Source organism: Mauremys reevesii, linkage group 3, assembly GCF_016161935.1.
Source record: "Mauremys reevesii isolate NIE-2019 linkage group 3, ASM1616193v1, whole genome shotgun sequence".
In the NCBI taxonomy this organism is placed as follows: domain Eukaryota; kingdom Metazoa; phylum Chordata; order Testudines; family Geoemydidae; genus Mauremys; species Mauremys reevesii.
In genome coordinates this window covers 103,152,282-103,174,935 of record NC_052625.1, presented here as the reverse complement: position 1 = coordinate 103,174,935, position 22,654 = coordinate 103,152,282, and the positions used below count along the sequence as shown (strand labels likewise).

Genomic DNA, 22,654 nt, shown 5'->3' with positions numbered 1-22,654 from the left:
AATTAGTTGCTGCGTGCATAAAATGTACTCTCTCAAATAACTGTGTTAAAGCAGGTATATCACCTCCAAGATCAGTTGCTATCTGCCAACTGTTAGCCTATATACAGCTATTATCTGATTTCAATTCGCAAGAAAAATATAAATTTTCCTTTATTCTTTTTATGGAAATCACTGACATCTGATACAATACATTTCTGATTCTTCCCTCCCTTACAGGTCACATCCCCTTTTTTCCACAGTTCATTTCTTTAGTGACCGTGTTTCCAGGGGCGGCTCTAGAAATTACGCCGCCCCAAGCAGGGCGGCCTGCTCGCCGCCCTTCCCCGGTCCCGCGGCCAGGGCAGAAGTGTCTGCGGCGGGTGCGCTGGTCCCGGCTCCGGTGGAGCATCCGCAGGCATGCCTGCGGGAGCTCCGTCCGAGCCGCGGGAAGAGGGGACCCTCCGCAGTCATGCCTGCGGCAGGTCCGCTCGTCCCGGAGCTCCGGTGGACCTCCCGCAGGCATGACTGCAGAAAGTCCGCCGGAGCCAAATGCCGCCCTGCCGGGACAATGCCGCCCCACGCACCTGCTTGGCGCGCTGGGGTCTGGAGCCGGCCCTGCGTGTTTCACCTAAATATGGAAAGGCAGATAACTAAGCACACATAGACAGACAGACAGACGGTATTTTATTGTTTGCGTGAGATAAATGGATAGAATATAAAAACTAAGTAGAAAATCATAGGCATCACAGATGAAGTGGGTTTGCAGGAGAATGTAAAGGAGAGAAGAGTGATTTTGCATACCACCTCAGAAAGGGCTTTGTGGAAGAAAAAGTAGATGTTTACTGGAGATGTAGACAGCCCACCACTGGTAGAGTGAGACGGCAGGGTGCGTCACAATAAAAGTAATCTAATACTTGGACAAGTCAAAAAAGTCAGGCCGGAATGGAGTTGTGTAGGGACTTGAAGGCAATGCCAAGAAGCTTGAACTTGATGCAGTGGAGCAATTCAAAGAGAAGGTAGTTTTTAAGTGAGATAAATCTTGGGGTATGCAAAACAAATCAGCCTCCTGAAAGGGGTACAGTAGTCTGGAAAGATTGAGAGCTAATGCTGTATATAGCACAAAACAGAACAGTTTTGCTTTAACCATGTTAACACACAATTATAATGTAATCACATGCCCCAACAATGACACACTCATACAGCTCAGTCCTCAGCAGATAATTTTGTGATCTTCAGGAATATATACCGTATATACTCAATCATGAGCCGGTTCATTTATAAGCTGACCCCCCCACAAGATGGATAAGTAAAAATGGAAATTTGTTATGACCCGTTCATAAGCCGACCCTATAATTCAGGGGTCAGCAAACTTTGGCTCCTCCACCATCAGGATAAGCCGCTGGTGGGCCGAGATGGCTTGTTTACCTTGAGCGTCCACAGGCACGGAGGTAAACCTAAGTACACCAAGTGTCCCAGCGCTCCAACTGCTTACCCTGACGGGCCGGGACCGCAACCGGTGGGGAAATTTTTTGGGGGGGAAGAAGCTGGGAGTAACCCCTGTGACCACCCCCCACATGACCGCACCCCTAGCCCGGGACCCCCACACTCTCCCCTCCCATCCCTTCCCACTTTATCTGGGGAGGGCCAGGGGAGGATGTCTCTGGTCTGGCTGGAGCTGCTCCGGCAGGCTGGGCAGTGTGGCTGCAGCCTGCTCCGGCAGGCCAGACCGGGCGGCATGTCCGCACCATGTTCCAGCGGGCTGGGCCGGGTGGCACAGCCACAGTCTGCTCTTGGGAGCAGGGCCGAGCGGTATGGCTGCAGCCTGCCAGCCCCGGAGCTGCAGCTGCTTTGGAGGCCGGGAAGAGAGCCGCGTGGCCAGAAGTGGAGAGACTCTGGCCCCGCCTCTTCCCTTCTGGCTCTGCTGCCTCTCCTTGCTCCCTCTGTTGGGGGGAGGATCTCTCCCTCTCTATACCCATTCCTAAGCTGACCCCCTTCTCTGGTGCTTCCCTTTCTTACTAAAAAAATTCAGCTTATGAATGAGTATATACAGTAAGTACTAGCTTGTTTGCCGCCAGGCAATGTTCTTCCCTTTGAATCAAGTAAAGGGACACCATCAACTTGAAATCTAGTCAGCCTAAAATAATGTGCTTAAAAAAATAGTCTCACCTTCCTTGAGCTTCTCTGACAATTATTGATAGATTCTAGGACTGGAAGGGACCTTGAGAGGTCATCGAGTCCAGTCCTCTGCCCTCACGGCAGGACCAAATACTGTCTAGACCATCCCTGATAGACATTTATCTAACCTACTCTTAAATATCTCCAGAGATGGAGATTCCACAACCTCCCTAGGCAATTTATTCCAGTGTTTAACTACCCTGACAGTTAGGAACTTTTTCCTAACGTCCAACCTAAGCCTCCCTTGCTGCACTTTAAGCCTATTGCTTCTTGTTGTATCCTTAGAGGCTAAGATGAACAAGTTTTCTCCCACCTCCTTATGACACCCTTTTAGATACCTGAAAACTGCTATCATGTCCCCTCTCAGTCTTCTCTTTTTCAAACTAAACAAACCCAATTCTTTCAGCCTTCCTTCATAGGTCATGTTCTCAAGACCTTTAATCATTCTTGTTGCTCTTCTCTGGACCCTCTCCAATTTCTCCACATATTGTGGTTTAACAATTCTATTTTTCTTCTTGTCTCCCTTCTGTCGCTGTGTGAAAGGCAGGTATGCAACAAAGAAAACTGACAATAATGAAACAATTAATACAAAACATGCTGTCAAATGAAGAAAGAAAGAAAGAAAGAAAGAAAGAAGCTTATTGTAATCTTAGGTTCACTTGCAACAAAGGCAGATAAAACACTTTTAGACAGAAGTGTGATTTTTAAGTTGATGGTGTCATAATTAATTTGTGCCTGTTCTTCAACTGATTTTCACAACTTTAATCACGGCGAGTAGTACCTTATTCCAAGAGTAGTCTCACTCACTAACAATAGTGTTCCACAGATGTCTCACAAAATACACAAACATAAAAACAGTTCTTCAGTTTAAAATGAAACATCAGTCCTGAGCACACCTGACCATTCTAATAAAGCCATGTGGTACTAACATTTATTAGGAGGGAAGTTTACTTACATAGCAGATCCATGGACATGTTTACAGATCAGGTAAAGGAAACCTAAAATAAAGGAAATGGAAAAGTTTAGTTTTCTATAGTGGAAGTGTTCATGTTTAACCATGAAAAAGACAATCATATGTAGAGCTGACTACAGAATCATAATATTATAAGCTACAGACACATGGATACATCCTCATGTGTCAATTTTGTTGCAGTTGGAAGAGTCTGACAATGCAAGGATCAGCACGGGCAATTTGAAGTGACCCTTAAATAGTTGTTCAGTTCCTTTATAAGTCAGAGGGATCTTATCTGCAGAGGTTTAATAAAGAAAGAATATCATACTTTGGAGACCAAAAAAGGAGTAAAAATCTTAATTTAGTAGAAAGGATTCCCTCTTTAATTCACAAACACTCCCAAAAGGTCAACAAAAATTGTTTCTTTTTAATGAACCCAATGCTATTCAGAATAAGCCATCCTTTGTTAATATTTGGCATAAAAAGAGCACCTCCTGATGCCTCAACTTTTATGTCCTTAACTGCCATTTTTGTCTCTGAATCTATTATTTCTGGGCCTGATCTTGGAGTCCTTACACTGGTTAAGCCAAAAGAAGTTTTGACTGAGTCAAGGACAGCAGAATCAGGTTCTGTGTTAGCAATTTTGTAAGTCTTCTGGGGACTTCTGTTTTTCTGCTAAACTCTATTCATGTTATTTCATACTCCCACCCACCCTAATTATCTGTTTCATCCACCTGTCGTACCCTAACACCTAGATTGCAAGCACTCTGGGGCACAGGCTGTTTCCTTTGTTATTTGTCTGTCCGGTGCCTAGCACAATGGGTCCCTGATGCTTGGATGGGATGCCTAGAGCTGTGTAATACAAATAATAATAAGACAACACTACACAGCAATGAAACAGACCCACAGCCAGAGCCCCGCGAGCCCAAGTCGGCCGGTATGGGCCAGCCACAGGTGTCTAGTTGCTGTGTAGCCCTACCCTTAAAGGTTTCAGGCAGTGGATGAGGGTACAGAGACACAATTGTTAAAAATCAAGTGTGAAATCCTGCCCCCGCTGAAATCAGTAGGATTATGCCATTGAATTAAATTGATCCAGGATTTCATCCTCACTTTTAAAAATAAATGAGCTGTTAATAAGATGCTTCTAACGGAGACATTTTGGGGTTAGGTATGGGGACTGATGACATTGGTTTGAGACAGAGGAAGTGACAGAGGAAGAGGATGTTTGGAAGGATGGGTGGAAAAAGAGCATGAGCAGGGGGGCAGGAATTAGGCCCAAGAGGAGAGAAAGAAGTGGTAAGTTCAGTAGCTGCAAGGCATGGTGAGGCAGAAAAATCAGTAACATGTCAGTTGTATTAACACTAGCACAGAAAGGTTGCGGCTGGCAGTCATTACACTGTTGTTGGAAGCCCATGGCTCTGCCTCTTACCCCTGGCTCCAGGGAACTGACGGTGATGCCAGACAAGGCAGTGTTCTCCTGACATCTTGGGAAAGGGCATTTCTCCCAGGTTGGCTGACAACAGCAGAGATTTCTGACTGAAGCAAGCATCCCCTGCTGACAGCCCTGAAATTATGTGAGGACAAGTCATCGTCCGGGTAAAGAACCCCTCCACATGGCGATTGGAGGTGGTGGGTAATAAGAGAGGAAATGTGTCTTCCTTTCCCCCATACACATGCACACATCTTCTCTGCAAAAAGGTAGCATTTAATAATTCTACTCACCCTACCATTTCCCCTGTAGGGCAACTACATGAGGGATAACTGCAGACTTAGGGTAGGCAGCAAAGGAAGAGAAGAGGAACAGGATCCACTGGCTGGTGCTCAAATTGGCACAAGAACTTCATTTACAGGCGGTCTCCACCCCACCATGCAGGACTGCATCCCCCACAGACCAGGTGACCTCTGCATCCCCTTCTGCCTGCACCCTGCTGAACAGCCAGTGGGAGCTTACCCACTTCTTACAGACTGTGTAAGCAGGCCATAGACTAGTTTGTATTGTTTCATATAATGGTCAGAATAATAAAAAGTGTATACTAACGCATATGCTGTGTAGCTAGACCCCAACTCTCTCCTCAGCAACAAAACGTATTTGGTTTTAAAAATAAAAATAATAATAAATAATAAATTTTGTTCTCGTAAGGGAAGTTGGGATGCCATAATCCCTATCTTCCTTCCATATTGTAGGTATTTGTTGATTGTCCTAAGCCATATGATTCTCCATGCTTGTTTTTTCTCTTTTAACTATCACTGACACTTTTGTGTTTGCTTGTCTGTATTTCTTCCTATACAGTTTCTGCTGTCTTTAATTCATAAAAGGGGAAGAATATCATAGTAAAGTAGAAATTGTTTAAGTATTAACAGAGTCCTAATGGGAAGAGACTAATATACAAGACCAAATTTTAACTTTGGAGACACATGCATAGCTCCATTGAAGTTAAAGGAAGCTTCACATGTGTGTCCAAGGTTAGGATTTGGCCCAAGTTAAGAATAACACATCAGGATTTTCTATGAGTGAATCTTCCTGAATATTTGTGTGTATTTTGGGTCTGTCGTATATAGCATAGAACAGCAAACACTAAACATGGAATCTTAAGTTACTGGAAGAGGCTATTATATTTGCAAAAGGATTTTTCTTCAGTATATGGGACTACAAAATATTTTTGAAAAGAGACTGCAATTTCCTCTGGTTGATTCTTAGCAGACAGAAAACCTTGTATCCCAATTTCAGAAGGTTGGCTTGTTAACATAGCAGAAGTTTCCTGATGTGGAAATCTTATTTATAAGCAACAAAGCTAAAGAATTTCAAATGTCATGGGAGGAATGCATCTCTTCCATACAGGATCGCACAGATAAACAACAAAGGAAAACATGAAATCACTAGGTAAATGGTGTGGGTAGAAAGTAGTGAAGCAGTTCAGGATTCAGTTTCTCTAATGTGTTGTGCATAGTTTTTTATAGTTTTGTGGTATTCTTTTAAAACAAATAACATGGCTTCTGAGGAATACTTTTCTTTATAACTAATTTTTAAAAGGCACCTCTAAAGGTTATTATGGCTTGATTTTCAAATAGTGATGAGCACCCTCATTATTCACTGATCTCAAAGATCATTCAGACTAGGAGACTCCCATTGACTTCAGTGAGCTTAGATCAATGACCTATGTTTTGCCCAAGCTTACATAGAGTGGCAGAGTTGGAAATAAAACCCAGCCATCCCCTGCACTAACCAGTACACATATCCACAAGTTCGCAATAATCTCAAAATACTGACAAATATATTCTGCTTCTGAGCAAGCCCTATCAAAGTCTTATTTTAGCTAAAAAACACAAAACTCAGTGGCCAAGGTCCTGTCCATTACTGCACTCTTGTCACATACACAAGCTTCCTTGTCCTGAGATGCAGCGTTGGGACTCTCACCATGGTTTTCCCACCATTATGCCCTTTGGATTGCTTAATGGTATTCTGCCCTGACCAGCAAGGTCTCCATGGCAGTAGATGTACCAAGCAGGGTCCTTGCTCATCCTTACTGCATTAAGGAAGGCAGAAGCTCTATAGAATAAATTTTTTAAAAAGTTATATTAAAATCCAATTAAATTGCAAGAATATCTGAGAGAACCTCAATATAAAGTTATAATCTAGCAGCCAGCAAGCCAAAGGAAAAAAAGGAAGTGTAAAAATCTGACTGACAAAACAAATAACTATCAGTTTGATTATTTCCCTCCAACTTTTAAGCTTCTATGCTAAAAACACCAGCTGCCTAAATTCATAAGATATTAAAAGAAGCACAGACTTGTGGTTAAGGACTAGGACTCAGGATATCTGGGTCCAATTCCCACTTTTGCCACAGACCTTAGGCAGGCTCTCTGTGCCTCAGTTCCCCACTTGTAAAAGAGAAATAACAACACTTCATTTCTCCCACCCTTTGTCTGTCTTGTTTATTTAATCTGTAAATTCATTGGGGCAGCGGCTGTGTCTATTTATGTATGTGTGTACATCACCTAGCACAGTGGGGCCCTGATCTTGGATGAAGCCTCTAGCTGCTACTGTAATATGTAATAGTAATAATTTTTTTAAGTTGATAATATACTGGGTAACGAATAACAGGATACAGCAGGAGGAGTCTCTGCAATAATCATAAGACCATTTTAAATTTTGTATTTGGACAGTAAAAACAGAACTTCATGAAATTGCTGTTAAGTATAGCATACAAAGACAATTAGGGTGTGGTTATATGCAGTTGGGAGCATGGCTCCCAGCAGTTGACAGACACATGCTAGCTCAGCTTGAGTTAGCGTGCTAAAAATAGCAGTATGGCCACAGCAACACGGACAGTAGCTACCCGAGTACATACCCAAGCCACCACTCGTGCTGCTGCAGCCACACTGCTATTTTTAGCATGCTAGCTTGAGCAGAGCTAGCGTCTGTCTATTTGCACTGGGAAACATGCTCCCAGTTTTTGTACAGACATACCCATAGGGACTGACCCCACATGCCTTACTCAGACAAAACTGCAGAAACATAGAATCATAGAATCATAAAATATCAGGGTTGGAAGGGACCTCAGGAGGTCATCTAGTCCAACCCCCTGCTCAAAGCAGGACCAATTGCCAGCTAAATCATCCCAGCAAGGGCTTTGTCAAGCCTGACCTTAAAAATTTCTAAGGAAGGAGATTCCACCACCTCACTAGGTAACCCATTCCAGTGCTTCACCACCCTCCTAGTGAAAAAGTTTTTCCTAATATCCAACCTAAACCTCCCCCACTGCAACTTGAGATCATTACTCCTTGTTCTGTCATCAGGTACCACTGAGAACAGTCTAGATCCATCCTCTTTGGAACCCCCTTTCAGGTAGTTGAAAGCAGCTATCAAATACCGCCCTCATTCTTCTCTTCTGCAGACTAAACAATCCCAGTTCCCTCAGCCTCTCCTCATAAGTCCTGTGCTCCAGCCCCCTAATCATTTTTGTTGCCCTCCGCTGGACTCTTTCCAATTTTTCCACACCCTTGTAGTGTGGGGCCCAAAACTGGACACAGTACTCCAGATGAGGCCTCACCAATGCCAAATAGAGGGGAATGATCACGTCCCTCGATCTGCTGGCAATACCCCTGCTTATACAGCCCAAATACAGTCCCAGGGTTTGATCCTGCAACGTACTGAGCCCTCTGATCCTGATCCAGCAAAGCATTTATGCACACTATTAATTTAACCTGTGATCATTTACTTCAGTGGGATTACTTTGTGTTAAAGATAAGCATGTGCTGGATCAGGGCCAAGATGTTCATGACCAAGTCCCACAGAGAAGGTATTACATGCAGATAGCTGTTATAGGAATCAATGAAACTAAAACTAAAAATTCATAAAAGTGAGAGTTTTTAAATGACAAGTGACCTAGAACACTAGAAGAAGAGTTATGTGTAGCTCAAAAGCTTGTCTCTCCCCAACAGAAGTTGGTCCAATAAAAGATATCCCCTCACCCACCTTGTCCCTCTAAAAGACCAAGACACATTTCTAAAATAATATATATTCCAAAGCAGAGGGTAAGGAAATCTCCATTTCAGTGTGCCTGCATAAACAATATTGGATCACCAGTTCAAATTCTGGATTTAGCTAGAATAAAGCACATGAGAAACCCATTCACATGAAATCATGTGAAAAAGGATTTTCTCATGTTACGTCCTTCCTCAGGATATCAACTAAACTATTTTCAGTGGTTTGGATTTGAAGCTGAATATGCATTTTAGGATAGCAGGAGGAACACTCATCACAACTTTACTCAACCTATTTGACAACACAGGGGAAAAAAAGGGGGGGGTTGTTTTGTCTCTCTGAAGCATTGTGCTCCCTTGCAACAAACTATCAGAAAAGGCAAACAAGCCTTCTGGAGCTAAACAGTGGTTTTACAAAAGACTTGGCTCTAACACTGTCTTCTTTCATTTTCCTACACAGCTCACTGAAGAAATCAAACACTACAGGCTGCCAAGTTTCCAAACATGAGGATTCAAGCTATAGTAAAGAAGAGAGAGATATGCCTGCATCCTACCACATAGGCCAGGGGTCGGCAACCTTTCAGAAGTGGTGTGCCGAGTCTTCATTTATTCACTCTGATTTAAGGTTTTGAGTGCCAATAATACATTTTAACATTTTTAGAAGGTCTCTTTCTATAAGTCTATAATATATAACTAAACGATTGTTGTATGTAAAGTAATAAGGTTTTTAAAATGTTTAAGAAGCTTCATTTAAAATTAAATTAAAATGCAGAGCCCCCCGGACGGTGGCCAGGATCCAGGCAGTGTGAGTGCCACTGAAAATCAGCTCGCGTGCCGCCTTTGGCACGCATGCCATAGGTGGCCTACCCCTGACATAGACCAATTATGCCTTGAAACTCCCCTTCCCTCTTCCCCCCCCGAAAAAAGGGGTGGGGTGGGGATCTAGTCATATGTAACAACCATTTCAGTAGCAGAAATAAATCATAAAAATAGATTTGACTTATGTAAACCAACATGCTAATTTCACATCTTGCTTAAATTATTTTAGAATCCCTCAGTTTCATATACTCGCTACTGATATTGCAAATACCTAGCACAGCGCACATAAATGCATTTCCTGCCCTGTTTTATGTACTTGTTTTGTCATTGTTAAGTATGAAAAAGCGAAGTCTAAACTTAGTGAGCTATGCCATAAGATTTTGTTAAAATTACAATAGTTTGTCATTTTTAAACCTACGCACATATCTTTTTACTGATTTAGACTCCAGTTCTGCAAAGGGACTATTCACTTCCTATGGAAGTTTTGCCCGAATAAGGACTTCAGGATCGGAGTCTTGATATCTTCACAGGTTATTTGCATATATTTTTTAAGATCTGTCATACACTCTTAAAGGTGACCTGTAGGGGTTGAGGAGAAGGCTGTCTCTCTTTGGCCTGTTACAAGACTGTTACACAAAAGAGAGATCTGTATATAGCAGAGGTAGGCAAACTTTTTGGCCCAAGGGCCACATCTGGGCATGGAGTTTGTATGGCGGGCTATGAACACTCACAAAATTGGGATTGGGGTGCGGGAGGGGGTGAGGGCTCTGGCTGGAGGTCCGTGCTCTAGGGTGGGGCCAGAAAGGAGCTCAGGGTGTGGGAGAGGGTTCCAGGCTGGGACAGGGTGTTGGGGTGTCAGGGGGGAGGGCTCCAGCTGGAGATTCAGGCTCTGGGGTGCGTCTGGAGATGAGGGGTTTAGGGTGCAGGAGGGTGCTCTGGGCTACGAACAAGGGGTTTGGAAGGCAAAAGGGGGATTAGGGCTGGGGCCAGGGCACGGGAGGGGCTCAGGGGTGCAAGCTCTGGGCGGCACTTACCTCAAGCAGCTCCCGGAAACAGCGGCATGTCTCCCCTCCAGCTCCTATGCAGAGGTGCAGCCAGGTGGCTCTGTGCGCTGCCCCATTCACAGGTGCCGCCTCTGCAGCTCCCATTGGCCACAGTTCCCGGCCAATGGGAACTGCAGGGGCAGCACTTCGGGCTGGGGCAGCATGCAGTCCTCTGGCTTCCCCTACGCATAGAAGCCAGAGAGGGGACATGCTGCTGCTTCCGGGAGCCTTGCGAAGCCGAGGCACATGTGCATGAAGCGGCCCCCAACCCCGCTGCCTGGCTGGAGCACAGGAGCGGGTCAAGCCCCTGACCCCACTCCCCAGTGGGAGCTCGAGGACCGGATTAGATCAGCTGGTGGGCTGGATGTGGCCTGCAGGCCGTAGTTTGCCCACCCCGGTATATAGGTAGACAGTGATAGATAAAATGCCAGTAGATGGCGCTCAAGAATATGCAGCATTGTTTCCTAAATTTTGTAGGATCAATAAAACTTCTGGTTGTCTGCAGCAACTAGCTTCCTTTTTGCAGCTCTTTACATCAGCTTGTAGCAGGCCCCAGATGTAGACAAGCACCCAAGGGACATGAATGAAGTTACACTCTGCCACAGGAAACACATAGATAATGCCACCTTCTAATGCTTCTTAATCATAGAATCATAGGACTGGAAGGGACCTCAAGAAGTCATCTAGTCCAGTCCCCTGCAGTCATGGCAGGACCAAGTATTATCTAGACCATCTCTGACAGGTGTTTGTCTAACCTGCTCTTAAAAATCTTCGATGATAGAGATTCCACAACCTCCCTAGGCAATTTCTTCCAGTGCTTAACCATTCTGACAGTTAGGAAGTTTTTCCTAATGTCCAACCTAAACCTCCCTTGCTGCGATTTAAGCCCATTGCTTCTTGTCTTATCCTCAGAGGTTAAGAAAAACAATTTTTCTCCCTCCTCCTTGTAACAACCTTTTATGTACTTGAAAACTGTTATCATGTCCCCTCTGTCTTCTCTTTTCCAGACTAAAAAAAAAACATTTTTTTTTTAATCTTCCCTCATAGGTCATGTTTTCTAGACCTTTAATCATTTTTGTTGCTCTTCTCTGGACTGTTTCCAATTTGTCCTCATCTTTCCAGAAATGTGGTGCCCAGAACTGGGACTAATCCAGGACTATTGCTAAGCAAAGACTTCTACCTAGACATAAAGAATTTAACATATAGAAATGAGGAGCAACAGGACCGTTGATTTATTATTAAATATTGGGATCCTTAACAGTGGATCCTACTTAGGGTAACTGGTTTCCATTATATGTCTCAGTGCTTTTCTGAGTCTTTCCATTTTCTCACAATTCACAGAGGTATTAAGGCTTCTGCTTTCAATCATGCCTGTGCTGATACATTGACTATTGAAGGGGATATGTTTCAGTATGTAAATTCTTCAACACCTGTAGGACCGGTTTTCAGGAGAGGCTTAGTTTCCCAGTTCCACTACTAATTAGGGTGTGATATGATGGGGTGTGTACTCCACACAGGCTCTGAAAGCATTAGTTGGGCCTGAGAGGCATACTGAGCTGCACCTGGAGGGTAGGTCAAGCTTCACTGAGGCAGCAGAGAGCAGAAGGGTGCTGCAGAGGGAGTGTGAAGAACTTTCCAGTCACTCTCTGGGATTAGAGCGTGTAGTCACCAGGAGGGTTAAGGAGGAAGCCCAAGGGCAAAAGTGTTGGTTCTGGGATCCTCTCCTAAGTCGAGAGGTCTGGTAGGCAGCTAGGAGAGACGTGGAGCAGGCTTTGGTAGGAAGCCCTAACAAAAGGGTCAGGAACTGAAACTGTATGGAGAGAGCCCTGGGAGGCATTCCATTAGGGAACAGAGCAAGAAAAAGTGGAGAGGGATGTAAGGTTGAGTCCAAGTTGGGATGAGAAGTGGGTTATGTTTATATTTTACGGTTTGGGAGTTTGGTAGGAGCGTGAAAGCCCTGGCCCTGAATGAAGGTTTAGCCTCGGAAGGGGAGAGCCTGAAAAATGCTGGATGGAGAGCAGTCTAAGGATCCAACAACAAGGAGTTGTGTGGAGCAGTCCATGAGCTAGAACCTGATGTAGTGGGAAAGCCTGAGTTCCCCTACCAGCCACCAGAGAAGGTGATCTGAAGACCCAGACACGGGGATAAGGATGACTGGGAGCTCTAAGAGAAGGATGTGAGGACCATGCTGCCCAGAGATAGGGCTGAAGACCTTTTTGTAAGAACACCAGGACTCTTGTTCTGTTGGACTTTCTATTACCCTGAAAGCAGTGAACTTAATCTGATCTGATTGGAGGGCCAGGTTATGGAAAGAGAGACCACTGTCTGGTGGGAGAGACTGTCGGCAGGGGGTGCGAGAGAAGAGAGAGTGTGTTACATCTAGCTACAAGGGGGGTTGTCAGTGATGAGACACTTTTTCACATGCAGTACTCTCATACACAAATGTTCGGATCCTTCGTGTCCTTTGGTCCCAGATGTAAAAAGACCAATTTAAGATCACAGTAAACACCCATTTGAATGTGCCATAGATCAGGTGTTAACATTTAACTCTCTCTAGCCTTATCTATGCTAGCATTTTTCAGGAAGTCTCCAATCACTACACTAGCACTGCCCTGGTGCTAGCAACAGTAGAAGTACTAGCGTAGGAATGGGGCATGTATTTTTACCACCATGTCATCTAGACTTGCAGTGAGCCATGATGGCCAACCCAGCAGTGAAAACACTGTCTAAACCAACATTCTCACAAATGTTGCCACGAGTGGAACTGCAACAGTGGGAGACTTCCTGAAATATGCTAATGGAGACCCAGCCCGTCACTGAACTTATAGGTCACGGAAGCAGGGGACATATGTTAAAACTACTTTATTGAACTTATAGAATTAGTCCCTTTAAGTTTAAATAATAGTTCAAGAGTGAATTACAATTTGTGGAGTGAGTTTATTTTTCTTCTAAGCAAAAAGAAATAAAATACAATTTCTAATTTTAGGGACATCCTTTCTGGGGAGTATTTGGTGTGACAGAAAAATCCTCATTTCCCAAGACTGCATATATCCCTGACCATCAAGAATATTACACATTTACCAAAGTCCTTTGGCTATTTTCTTCCCTTTCTTCTTATTTCTTCTATTAGATAAATCAACCACGCAGCACTATGATAACAGAATGAGAAGTATGGCTCATGAGTAACTGCTGAACAGATACTGCCACTGGGTGAAGAGTCAATATAATTATCTGTTTCTCAGATAGAGAGTTCAAAATGGGGAGTTTGTCCGCCTCCCTGACTTGAAGACTAGTTATAGAGACATAACCAGACCCTTTCTCATCTTGAGTGCTGGTTTGAATTGTTAGTTAAGAGACTGTTAGTAATATCAACATTCTGCCTGGCTTTTGCACTGGTAAGAAGAGGCTCCTTGCACCTTTGTTCAAACAGGAAGCCAAAATGTAGAACTAAGTCTACAATACTCATCATGCTAGTTTGGTTACGTAAAAATATTAGTCCTTGCTATTTCATCTTTCATAGTAATATAGCTCTTCTCTTGAATGATGCAAACAAACCTGAAGCTCGGTTAGATAAAAGAAGGTTGGCTCTTTTCTGTGCAAGGTTCTCTTAAGTACTGGGGAATGCGGAAGGAATAGTGAAATCTGAGTCACCCTGTATTAGAATAACAAGGCCCATGGCTCAAGAGCTCTGTAGGGAGGCAGAAGGGGAAAGAAATACCATCATAGAATGAAGGAGCTCTGAGAAATAAGAGTACAAGCAACAGACAGTTATTTTCCATGTCTCTGTTGAATCTTGAAATTTGGTTCACTCATTCATTATTCAAATGTTAAGTACAGCAGAATCTCAACTATGACCATTCCTTCAGAGGTCACTGAAAGATCAAAAGTCATTCTTATGGGATTCACCTATTTATATACCCCTTTTCAGGTATAATCTTGATTTTATTTAATTCACATGCTACTTTTCCAGCACTGGAGAGAGAAAGAACCCAGGATGTATATAATTCATAATGGAAAAGAAACTCCAAAAGAGGAAAAGCTTGCAAAAAGAATTTTAAAAAACCCTAAATTTGAACTTTGACCTTTCAATAAGAGGTCACCAAAAGATCATCAGTCTTTCTTATTAGATTTCAACCAATCATGTGCCCTTTTTAGCTCCCAACTTGACATTCGATACATTCAGTATGGGCCACTGTGTCATGAAAGAACTGGCATTTGACATTTCTATCCCTAGTCACCAAAAGGTCACTCTAATTTACAACATTCCCTCTGCGAGGTGGTCATGTTTGGTTTGATGTCTCCAATTTGGAGAAATTAAGGTCATCTAAGGGCAACAGCTGTAGAGCATTTAAGAGACTTAAACTAAGAAAATTGTCAGCAGTGAGCAAGTGTGTGATGTTGATTGTTCAATCCACTAAAAAAATGGACTTCTATCAACTGATTAATAACATGCACTGCACAGGAAACTATCCATTGTGTAATGTTTTTATATTGGCTTTCTAAAATGTTATGCTGCTACCAAACTTTCAATCTGCTGCAGATGGTTGCTTTGGAAATATGTAACTACACTGTAGAACTTACCAAGAGGAAAACTGAAGATTGTTCTCTAACCAATTGTTACAATTGGGGATGCTGGCATGCAGTAAGGTGTGGAACCAGCTTTGATGTTTTGGTATCTAGAAGGTAACTGAGGCTTTTGGCACTGGAGAGAGAATGTTGTATCCTTCCCTCCCCTTCTTGGGCAAGGACAAAAATCAAGTTAAATTTGAAGGTTTTGTGGGGAATTCCTTGTTCTCTACTCCAACAATTTTTGATAGCTACTGACTGCTCTACTACACCCTCTGATGGGGTATATACCTCACACAGGCTCCAAAAGAGTTAATGTAAGCCTGAGATGCCAATTAGGGTACAAGGTTGCATCTGGAGAGTGGGACAGGCTTAATTAGAGATGAAGCCCAGCTGGGTTGTGACTATAAATGCAGGAAGCCTAGAGCAAAAAAGGCTGTAGGGAGGAGAAGAAGAAATTCTGTATTCACTCTGTGGGACTAAAGTGAGCTTTATTCTCCTTGTTTCCCCAGGGGAAGAGCAAATGCTGAGATCCTCACCTGAGCAGAGACGGCTGGCAGGACGCCAGGAGCAAGACAGAGAGGCCAGTAGGTGGCACAGGCTCTGATGGTGCATACACCCTGAAAGAAGGACAAGAAGCAGACTTCCAGACAGTGAGCCCTGGGATTTGCATGGGGAATAAAGCAAGAGAAACAAGACAAGGAACCAAGTCAAGCCTAAGCAGGGTGGAAGTGGGTTTAAGTTTATATTTGTTGGTTTGGGATGTTGTTGGATTCCAGGGGAGGGCCCTGGGTAGCCTTGAAAGTAGGGTGAACGTAGAAGAGCTGTAGAGGAGAAGTCCTGAGGAAGGCTATGGTAGGAAAGAGTCCAGGAAGGCAGCAGCAAGCAGTTGAATGGAGCAGACCTTGGCTGTTGGTCACAGATTCCCTGGACTGGAGCCCAGTGGAGTGAGAGGGTGTGGGTTCCCTTAGCGGCACGAGGCTTAGGAAGGAAATAAGAATGGCTGAGAGGAGGGGGTTGAGGATCTTTTGTAAGGACATAGCCTTTTATTTTATTGGATTTTGTACCCCAAGAGGGGTGGGTCTAAACTGTTGCCAGTCTAGAGGGCTGAGTTATGGGAAGAGAGAACATAGCAGGGGCACTAGAGAGGCGAGAGCCTGCTATGCCACATTCAGCTACGAGGAGGCACTTTAGTGGTGAGTTCTCTCTCCACCCACTTTCATCTCCAATATCTGTTAATATATAACAATATTAAATAGTCAACAGTGAAATACTTAATCATATTAGCAATAATGTAAATGTCAGTTTCGGAATTCTCACTCCTTTGTGAGAAATGGGAGATGCAATTCAAGCTTATCTCAATGCTATTGTTGCTGGAATTTGCAGAGAACCTGAAGAGATTATTTTTAGGGAAAATAACCTTCAAAATATGAACCCATTCAATAAAGGGCTGAAGAATTATTATTTAATAATCAGATTCTAGGGGCTTGGCTACACTTGAGAGTTACAGCGCTGGTCATCCAGCTGTGTAGGAACAGCGCTGGTGTGTGGCCACACTGACAGCTACCAGCACTGCAGTGTGGCCACACTTGCAGCATTTGCAGCGCTGTATTGAGAGGTGCATTGTAGGCAGCTATCCCACAGAGCACCTTGTCCCATTTTGGCGCTGTGGGTTGTGGGAAGGGGACGGAAAGGTGCGGGTCATTCCGCTTCCTGTCCCAACGCCCCGTGGTGCATCGCTTCACATCCCAGCAGTCACAGTTTTTCCGGCCACGTTTGGCGCCATTGTGAGTCTCTTGCTGTGTTTTACTCTCTCTGTGTGAAGCGCGATTTCTGTGGGAAATGGAGCCCGAGCTGCCGAGGACTGTGCTGATGACTGTCGCCAGCACATCACGTTTGGCAGTTGAGCTATTCCTTCAGCTCCAAAGTGACAGTGAGGAGTCCAACGATGATATCGAGTCGCCTGCCGCATGTGACACTAAATTGCTTGTGGCATTCACGGAACTGCTCAGCACCGTGGAACGCCGCTTTTGGGCTCGGGAAACAAGCACTGAGTGGTGGGATCACATCGTCATGGAAGTCTGGGATGATGAGCAGTGGCTGCAGAACTTTCGGATGAGAAAAGCCACTTTCATGGGACTGTGTGCTGAGCTCGCCCCCACCCTGCGGCGCAAGGACACGAGATTGAGAGCTGCCCTGCCGGTGGAAAAGCGAGTGGCTATTGCAATCTGGAAGCTGACAACTCCAGACAGCTACCGGTCAGTCGGGAACCAGTTTGGAGTGGGAAAGTCGACCGTTGGAATCATTTTGATGCAGGTTTGCAGAGCCATTAATCGTGTCCTGCTAAGAAGAACCGTGACTCTGGGGAACATGCAGAACATTGTGGATGGCTTTGCACAAATGGGTTTCCCTAACTGTGGAGGGGCGATAGATGGGATGCATATTCCTATTCTGGCACCCCCCCACCTAGCATCAGAGTACATTAATCGGAAGGGGTATTTCTCTATGGTTCTCCAGGCACTTGTGGATCACCGTGGGCGTTTCATTGACATTTACACAGGCTGGCCTGGAAAGGTGCATGATGCACGCATCTTTCGGAACAGTGGCCTATTCAGGAAGATGCAGGCAGGGACTTTTTTCCCAGACAGGAAGATCACAGTAGGGGATGTCGAAATGCCCATTATGATCCTTGCAGACCCCGCTTACCCGTTACTGCCTTGGCTCATGAAACCCTATACAAGGAAGCTTGACAGGAGCAAGGACTGGTTCAACTACAGGCTGAGCCGGTGCCAAATGACTGTGGAGTGTGCTTTTGGCCGTTTAAAAGCGCGCTGGAGGTCTCTGTATGGGAAGCTAGACTTGGGGGGAAAGCAGCATCCCCGCGGTTATATCCGCTTGCTGTACCCTCCATAATATTTGTGAAGGGAAGGGTGAAACATTCAGTCAGGCATGGACCACCGAGGTTCAAGTCCTGGAGGCTGAATTTGCACAGCCAGAGAGCAGGGCTACTAGAGAGGCCCAGCACAGGGCTACAAGGATTAGGGATGCCTTAAGGGAAGAATTTGAGGCGGAAAGCCAACAGTAATGTTTGCTGCCTTGCACGGGAGTGAAGTGCAGTGGTTACACTGTTAGTAGGATTCAATTTTCCCTAAAATGATTGGCAGTGCCTGTTTCTTTACTGGGCTACGGTATCTTTCACTTTCTGCAATGATAAAGACTGTTTTCAAAGCCAAGAATTCTTTTATTGAAAAGAAAATAACTTCCTTGACAGACACACAACATTTCAGGAACCTAGGGCAGCGGGGTGGGTTGGTGAACTGTACAGTCACAGATTTGCACATGTCCTGTCTGGAGTGCTGTGCAATGACTGCTGCACTTCAGGGTGCATATACTGCATGGTGATGGGGGTTGAGTGCAGAGGGTAAGGGTCGTAGTTCTCAGGGCTGGTTGGTGAACGTACAGGTGTTGGAGGCAGCTGGTGGAGGTAAGAACCTGGATGCTGGGGAAGGGGGTTTGGAGCTGACATTGGGGCACAAGGGAAAAAGCTTTTGGACGGGGGGGGTGGGGGGGTAGCACGGTAGTGCTCTGCCTGCATGGCTACAAGTGACTGGATAGAGTCCGCTTGGCGCGCCAGGATGCTTAGCAGCTGCTTTGTGCTTTTCCTCCTGGCCACTGCATTTCTCTGGGGGATCCTGCTTTCCCTTTCTCTCCAGTCCTGCAGGTTTTTACTCTCTGTAGCAGAGTGTTCAATAACTGTTTTCAGCATGTCTTCCTTTGTTTTTCGCGGCTTCTTCCTGAGATTTTGTAGTCTCTGTGCAGTCGTGGAGACAGGCAGTCCAGCAGTCAAGGTCGCTTTTGGAAAGGGAAAAATGGCAACAGTTAACAGGGGTAGCATTGTTCATAATCTCATCCAGACAGTAATTCCCACACACTGAAGGAGTTTACAGTCTTCACTTTAGCATACTTTTCCCAAACCAAACAGAGCACACATAACCCAACAGGAGCCACGAAATGGTGAGTAAGGGGGACTGATTGCTTCAGGGGTGTGCAGGGGTTTCTGTGAGTTGGGGACAGCAAACAGCTACTGGGGGCATCTGCACTGAACAGTCTCCCAACATTTTCCACAGGAGTTAATCCTGGAAGATATCTCGCTGCTGCGGGTCACCAGGGAAGAGCGGGAAGGTCTTCTACAGCAATGCGGATTCCGCCCTGGACCCTATGCAGCTTGCCTGTGTGCAGCAATGGTCCCCCCACCCCTCGCGGCACAGTGGCGCGGATGCGTTAGCCTGACTGGGACAAGGACCACAATGGCTCTCCCTATAAACTTGCGCAGGCGCATTGCCCACACTCCGGCTGAAACTTTTGAGGAGATTACTGCAGCCGATTACTGCGACGTGATAGACCACATCAATGGGCTATTCCACATCTAGGCATGCATGCATGCAGCCTTAACCCCCACTCCTCTCCCGAAACATTTCCATGCTGAAAATAAAAGCCGCTTACCGGTAACCCGCTCCTCTGCTTGTCCTTCACCAAGTGCTGGCTGCTGCGATTGGCTACCTTCCTCCTGGCTTGAGAAGAGCTCCTGGCTGCATGCCTCCTGGGACTCTGGTGTGTCTTCCCCCACCCCAGTAGCTTCACTCGCGGTTTCCTCCACCACCCCCCTCCTCCTCCTGTCCCCAACCCGGCTCAGAAGTGTCCATCGTGGTCGTCGGATTGGCAGTGGGGTCACCCCCAAGTATCACGTCCATCTCCCTGTAAAAACGGCAGGTCGTGGAGGCAGCGCCGGAGCGGCGGTTTCCCTCGTGGGCTTTGTAATAAGCACTCCGCAGCTCCTTTACTTTAACCCTGCATTGCAGCGCGTCCCGGTCATGGCCCCTTTCCAGCATGTCCCTTGATACCTGGGCAAAGGTATCATAATTCTTACGGCTAGAGCGCAGCTGTGCCTGCACAGCTTCCTCCCCCCAAACACTAATGAGATCCAGCAACTCTCCATTGCTCCATGCTGGGGCTCGTTTGCCACGTGGAGGCATGGTCAGCTGGAAAGATTCACTGATTGCACTCCACATCTGGCTGAGCAAACAGGAAGGGGATTTTTAAAATTCCCGGGGCATTTAAAGGGCGGGTCACCTGAGGCCAGGGCAGTAGAGTGCAAACTGATGAGCAGAGTGGCTGAACAGGAATTCTGGGATATCTCCTAATACCCTGGAGGCCAATAACAGCGCTGGTGTGTGTCCACACTTGACGGGCAGCGCTGGATCACCAGCGCTGCACTCGCTACACCCCAAGCAGACCAAGTGTTCAGCCAGCGCTGCAGCCAGGGAGTTGCAGCGCTGGATGTGCCTTGCAGGTGTGGACAGTTACTAAGTTGCAGCGCTGGAAAGCCTCCACCAGCGCTGCAACTCTCAAGTGTAGCCAAGCCCTAGATCACAATTATGTACAGGGCTTTTGTGAGGATCTGCTGGTCTGGAACCTGAATCTGCAAGCTCCTAGGCAGTTGCTGTGTCCACACTGCCACCTCTGTTGAAACAGAAAACAGCAGCCTATGATCCCTATAGGTTCAAGCAACATGGGATGTCCTGCCCATAGAGGTTCTGACTCGTAGAGCCTACTGTGTTTCCTGATTTCCCGAGGTCTTAAATAGTGTGCCTGGGCCAAACACCTGCAGCCTGTCTGTGCAATTAGGCAGATACCTGGCTTGCTGCTGCAAACAGACCTTGCTCTGCACTCCTGAAGCCTTGCCTTGCTGCCTGGCCTGATCCTGATCCTGGTTCCTGATTCTTGCCCCCTAGCTCTGCTCCTGATGCCTAGCGTTCCCTCAGTTCCTGGCTCCCAGCTCCACTCCTCACTTTTTGCCATGCCTCTGTCCCTACTTCAGCTGGTTCACTTGGCTCTGACCTGCTACAGCTCATCAACCTCGACTATGACTTGATGCTGTGGCACAACATTGGGATTGACTGCTGCTTCTGGCCATGACCCTGTAGACTGAACTCAGACCACATTCTCATGTCTGCTCCAACCAGCCCCTGGCCTTGATCTGCTGCTCCTCCCTCCCCTAGGGTCCTGACAGCTTCCCATTTTTTTTTTACTTTTAATCAATAAACATTGATTAAATATCCCAATACAAAAAAAAATGGTGTTTATCCACTGAACACCAGAAATGGATACTTGCCCAAAGTCTTGTCTACATGGAGCAGTAATGCAGACTATGTTTTTAAGCTAACAAATGTGTGAGAGAGCAGAATAAATTTAAGTTAAATTGGTCCTATCATACTTTTGTATACACACATTCAGGACCTGAAAACTACATTGAGTTGGGAGTTACTAGCTGTATCAAAATAGCTCCTAGGAACCAATAGGGAGTTTTAGGCCAAGGTTTTCAGAACTGTCTAAGAGATTTTTGGAAGCTCAATTCCCATTAAAACAAGAGAGAGAAGCATCAAACCCCCTATGCACCCTTTGAAAGTGCTCTGTTTAAGGCACGGTAGCTGGTGAAGTAGGACTCGAATTGAAGAATGTGGTGGTATGTTCAAGCTCTGCCCAAATGAGATACCAGCACTACTGATGGTGCAGATGTTCAAAATCTAATATGCAAGCTCTGCTGGTCCCTTCACAGTGGGAGGGAGCAAGCTCAGATACGACTTTGGGCTGTATTAGGATGGAGACAGCTTAGACCAGCTACCAGAATCACGTTATGGTGTCAGAATCTAAGCATTTATTAACAGAAAAGTATGTTTCTAGCCCTTGCGGCAGTTAAAAGTATGAAAATGTGAATTAAGTATAACTAATGTCTGCCTGAGTCTGCAGCGCTGTACATGTAGACAAGCCCACAGAGTTTTCTTTCTCCACTTGAAATTCCTGGATACAATCAAGCAATAAAATAAAATTGAAAACAAAATATTTACCTGATTTTTTTTTTTTTGGTTATATATGTCATTAAATTTAGTAGCTGAACTCCAGGGCTACCTGTACTGATTTCAAAGCAGACTAACCTTCCTCCTGTCTTAACAAGCAACAAGTAAGAAAAGTTATCGGGAAAATAGCAGTATCCTTGAGGTGTTTCCTGGACTACTTTTTTTTGGTACATTTATCTACCCGTGTGAAGTTGAAAAGCACTTTTTTTTTTTTGCACTGGCAAAATAGAACCAAAATAGTCTTTGCTATTTTAGTGACTTGACTAAACTATATTTTGTACTACACTGCCATATGCTGGAGTATGAGTGTAAGACTGCTGTCCATTTAAAACTCTTGTGAAAATTAGAGGTGAATCAAATGAGGCTATTCCAAATGAGAACATCTTAATATAAATAAAATTGATGTGGGACCACTGGGGAATTACCTGACAATGTGTGCTTTAATAAATATGGCCCTGATCCCACAAACATTTCATGCACAGGAGTACCTCTAGTGAAGTCATGGATACTACTGATATCTGTAAAGCTAAACATGGGGGACATGGATCAGCATTCACATTGCACTTCCCTTCAGTACCCAGCCCAAGCTGGGGAAGCTAATGATCCAACCAACAGACCAAATTTGGTGATTAATTCAGGTCACGTGCCACCTGAGGCATGTTGCGTATACACTAAGAAGAAGCAGCAAACATGTGCATAAGTGTTTGCAGGATTGGGGGCCT

The 22,654-nt window shown here is 45.2% G+C and overlaps 1 protein-coding gene across 3 annotated transcripts in view; it reads right to left on the bottom strand.

Annotated features, from left to right (window-relative positions):
• Positions 1–22,654, bottom strand: part of PLAGL1 (PLAG1 like zinc finger 1) — a 78,351-nt gene that overhangs the window by 48,267 nt on the left and 7,430 nt on the right. For all 3 annotated transcript variants that reach the window (XM_039529985.1, XM_039529986.1, XM_039529984.1), the window contains one exon: positions 3,110–3,152. In XM_039529985.1, coding sequence (XP_039385919.1) covers positions 3,110–3,128 — 19 coding nt within the window. In that variant the 5' untranslated portion in view covers positions 3,129–3,152. The remainder of the gene's footprint in view (positions 1–3,109; positions 3,153–22,654) is intronic.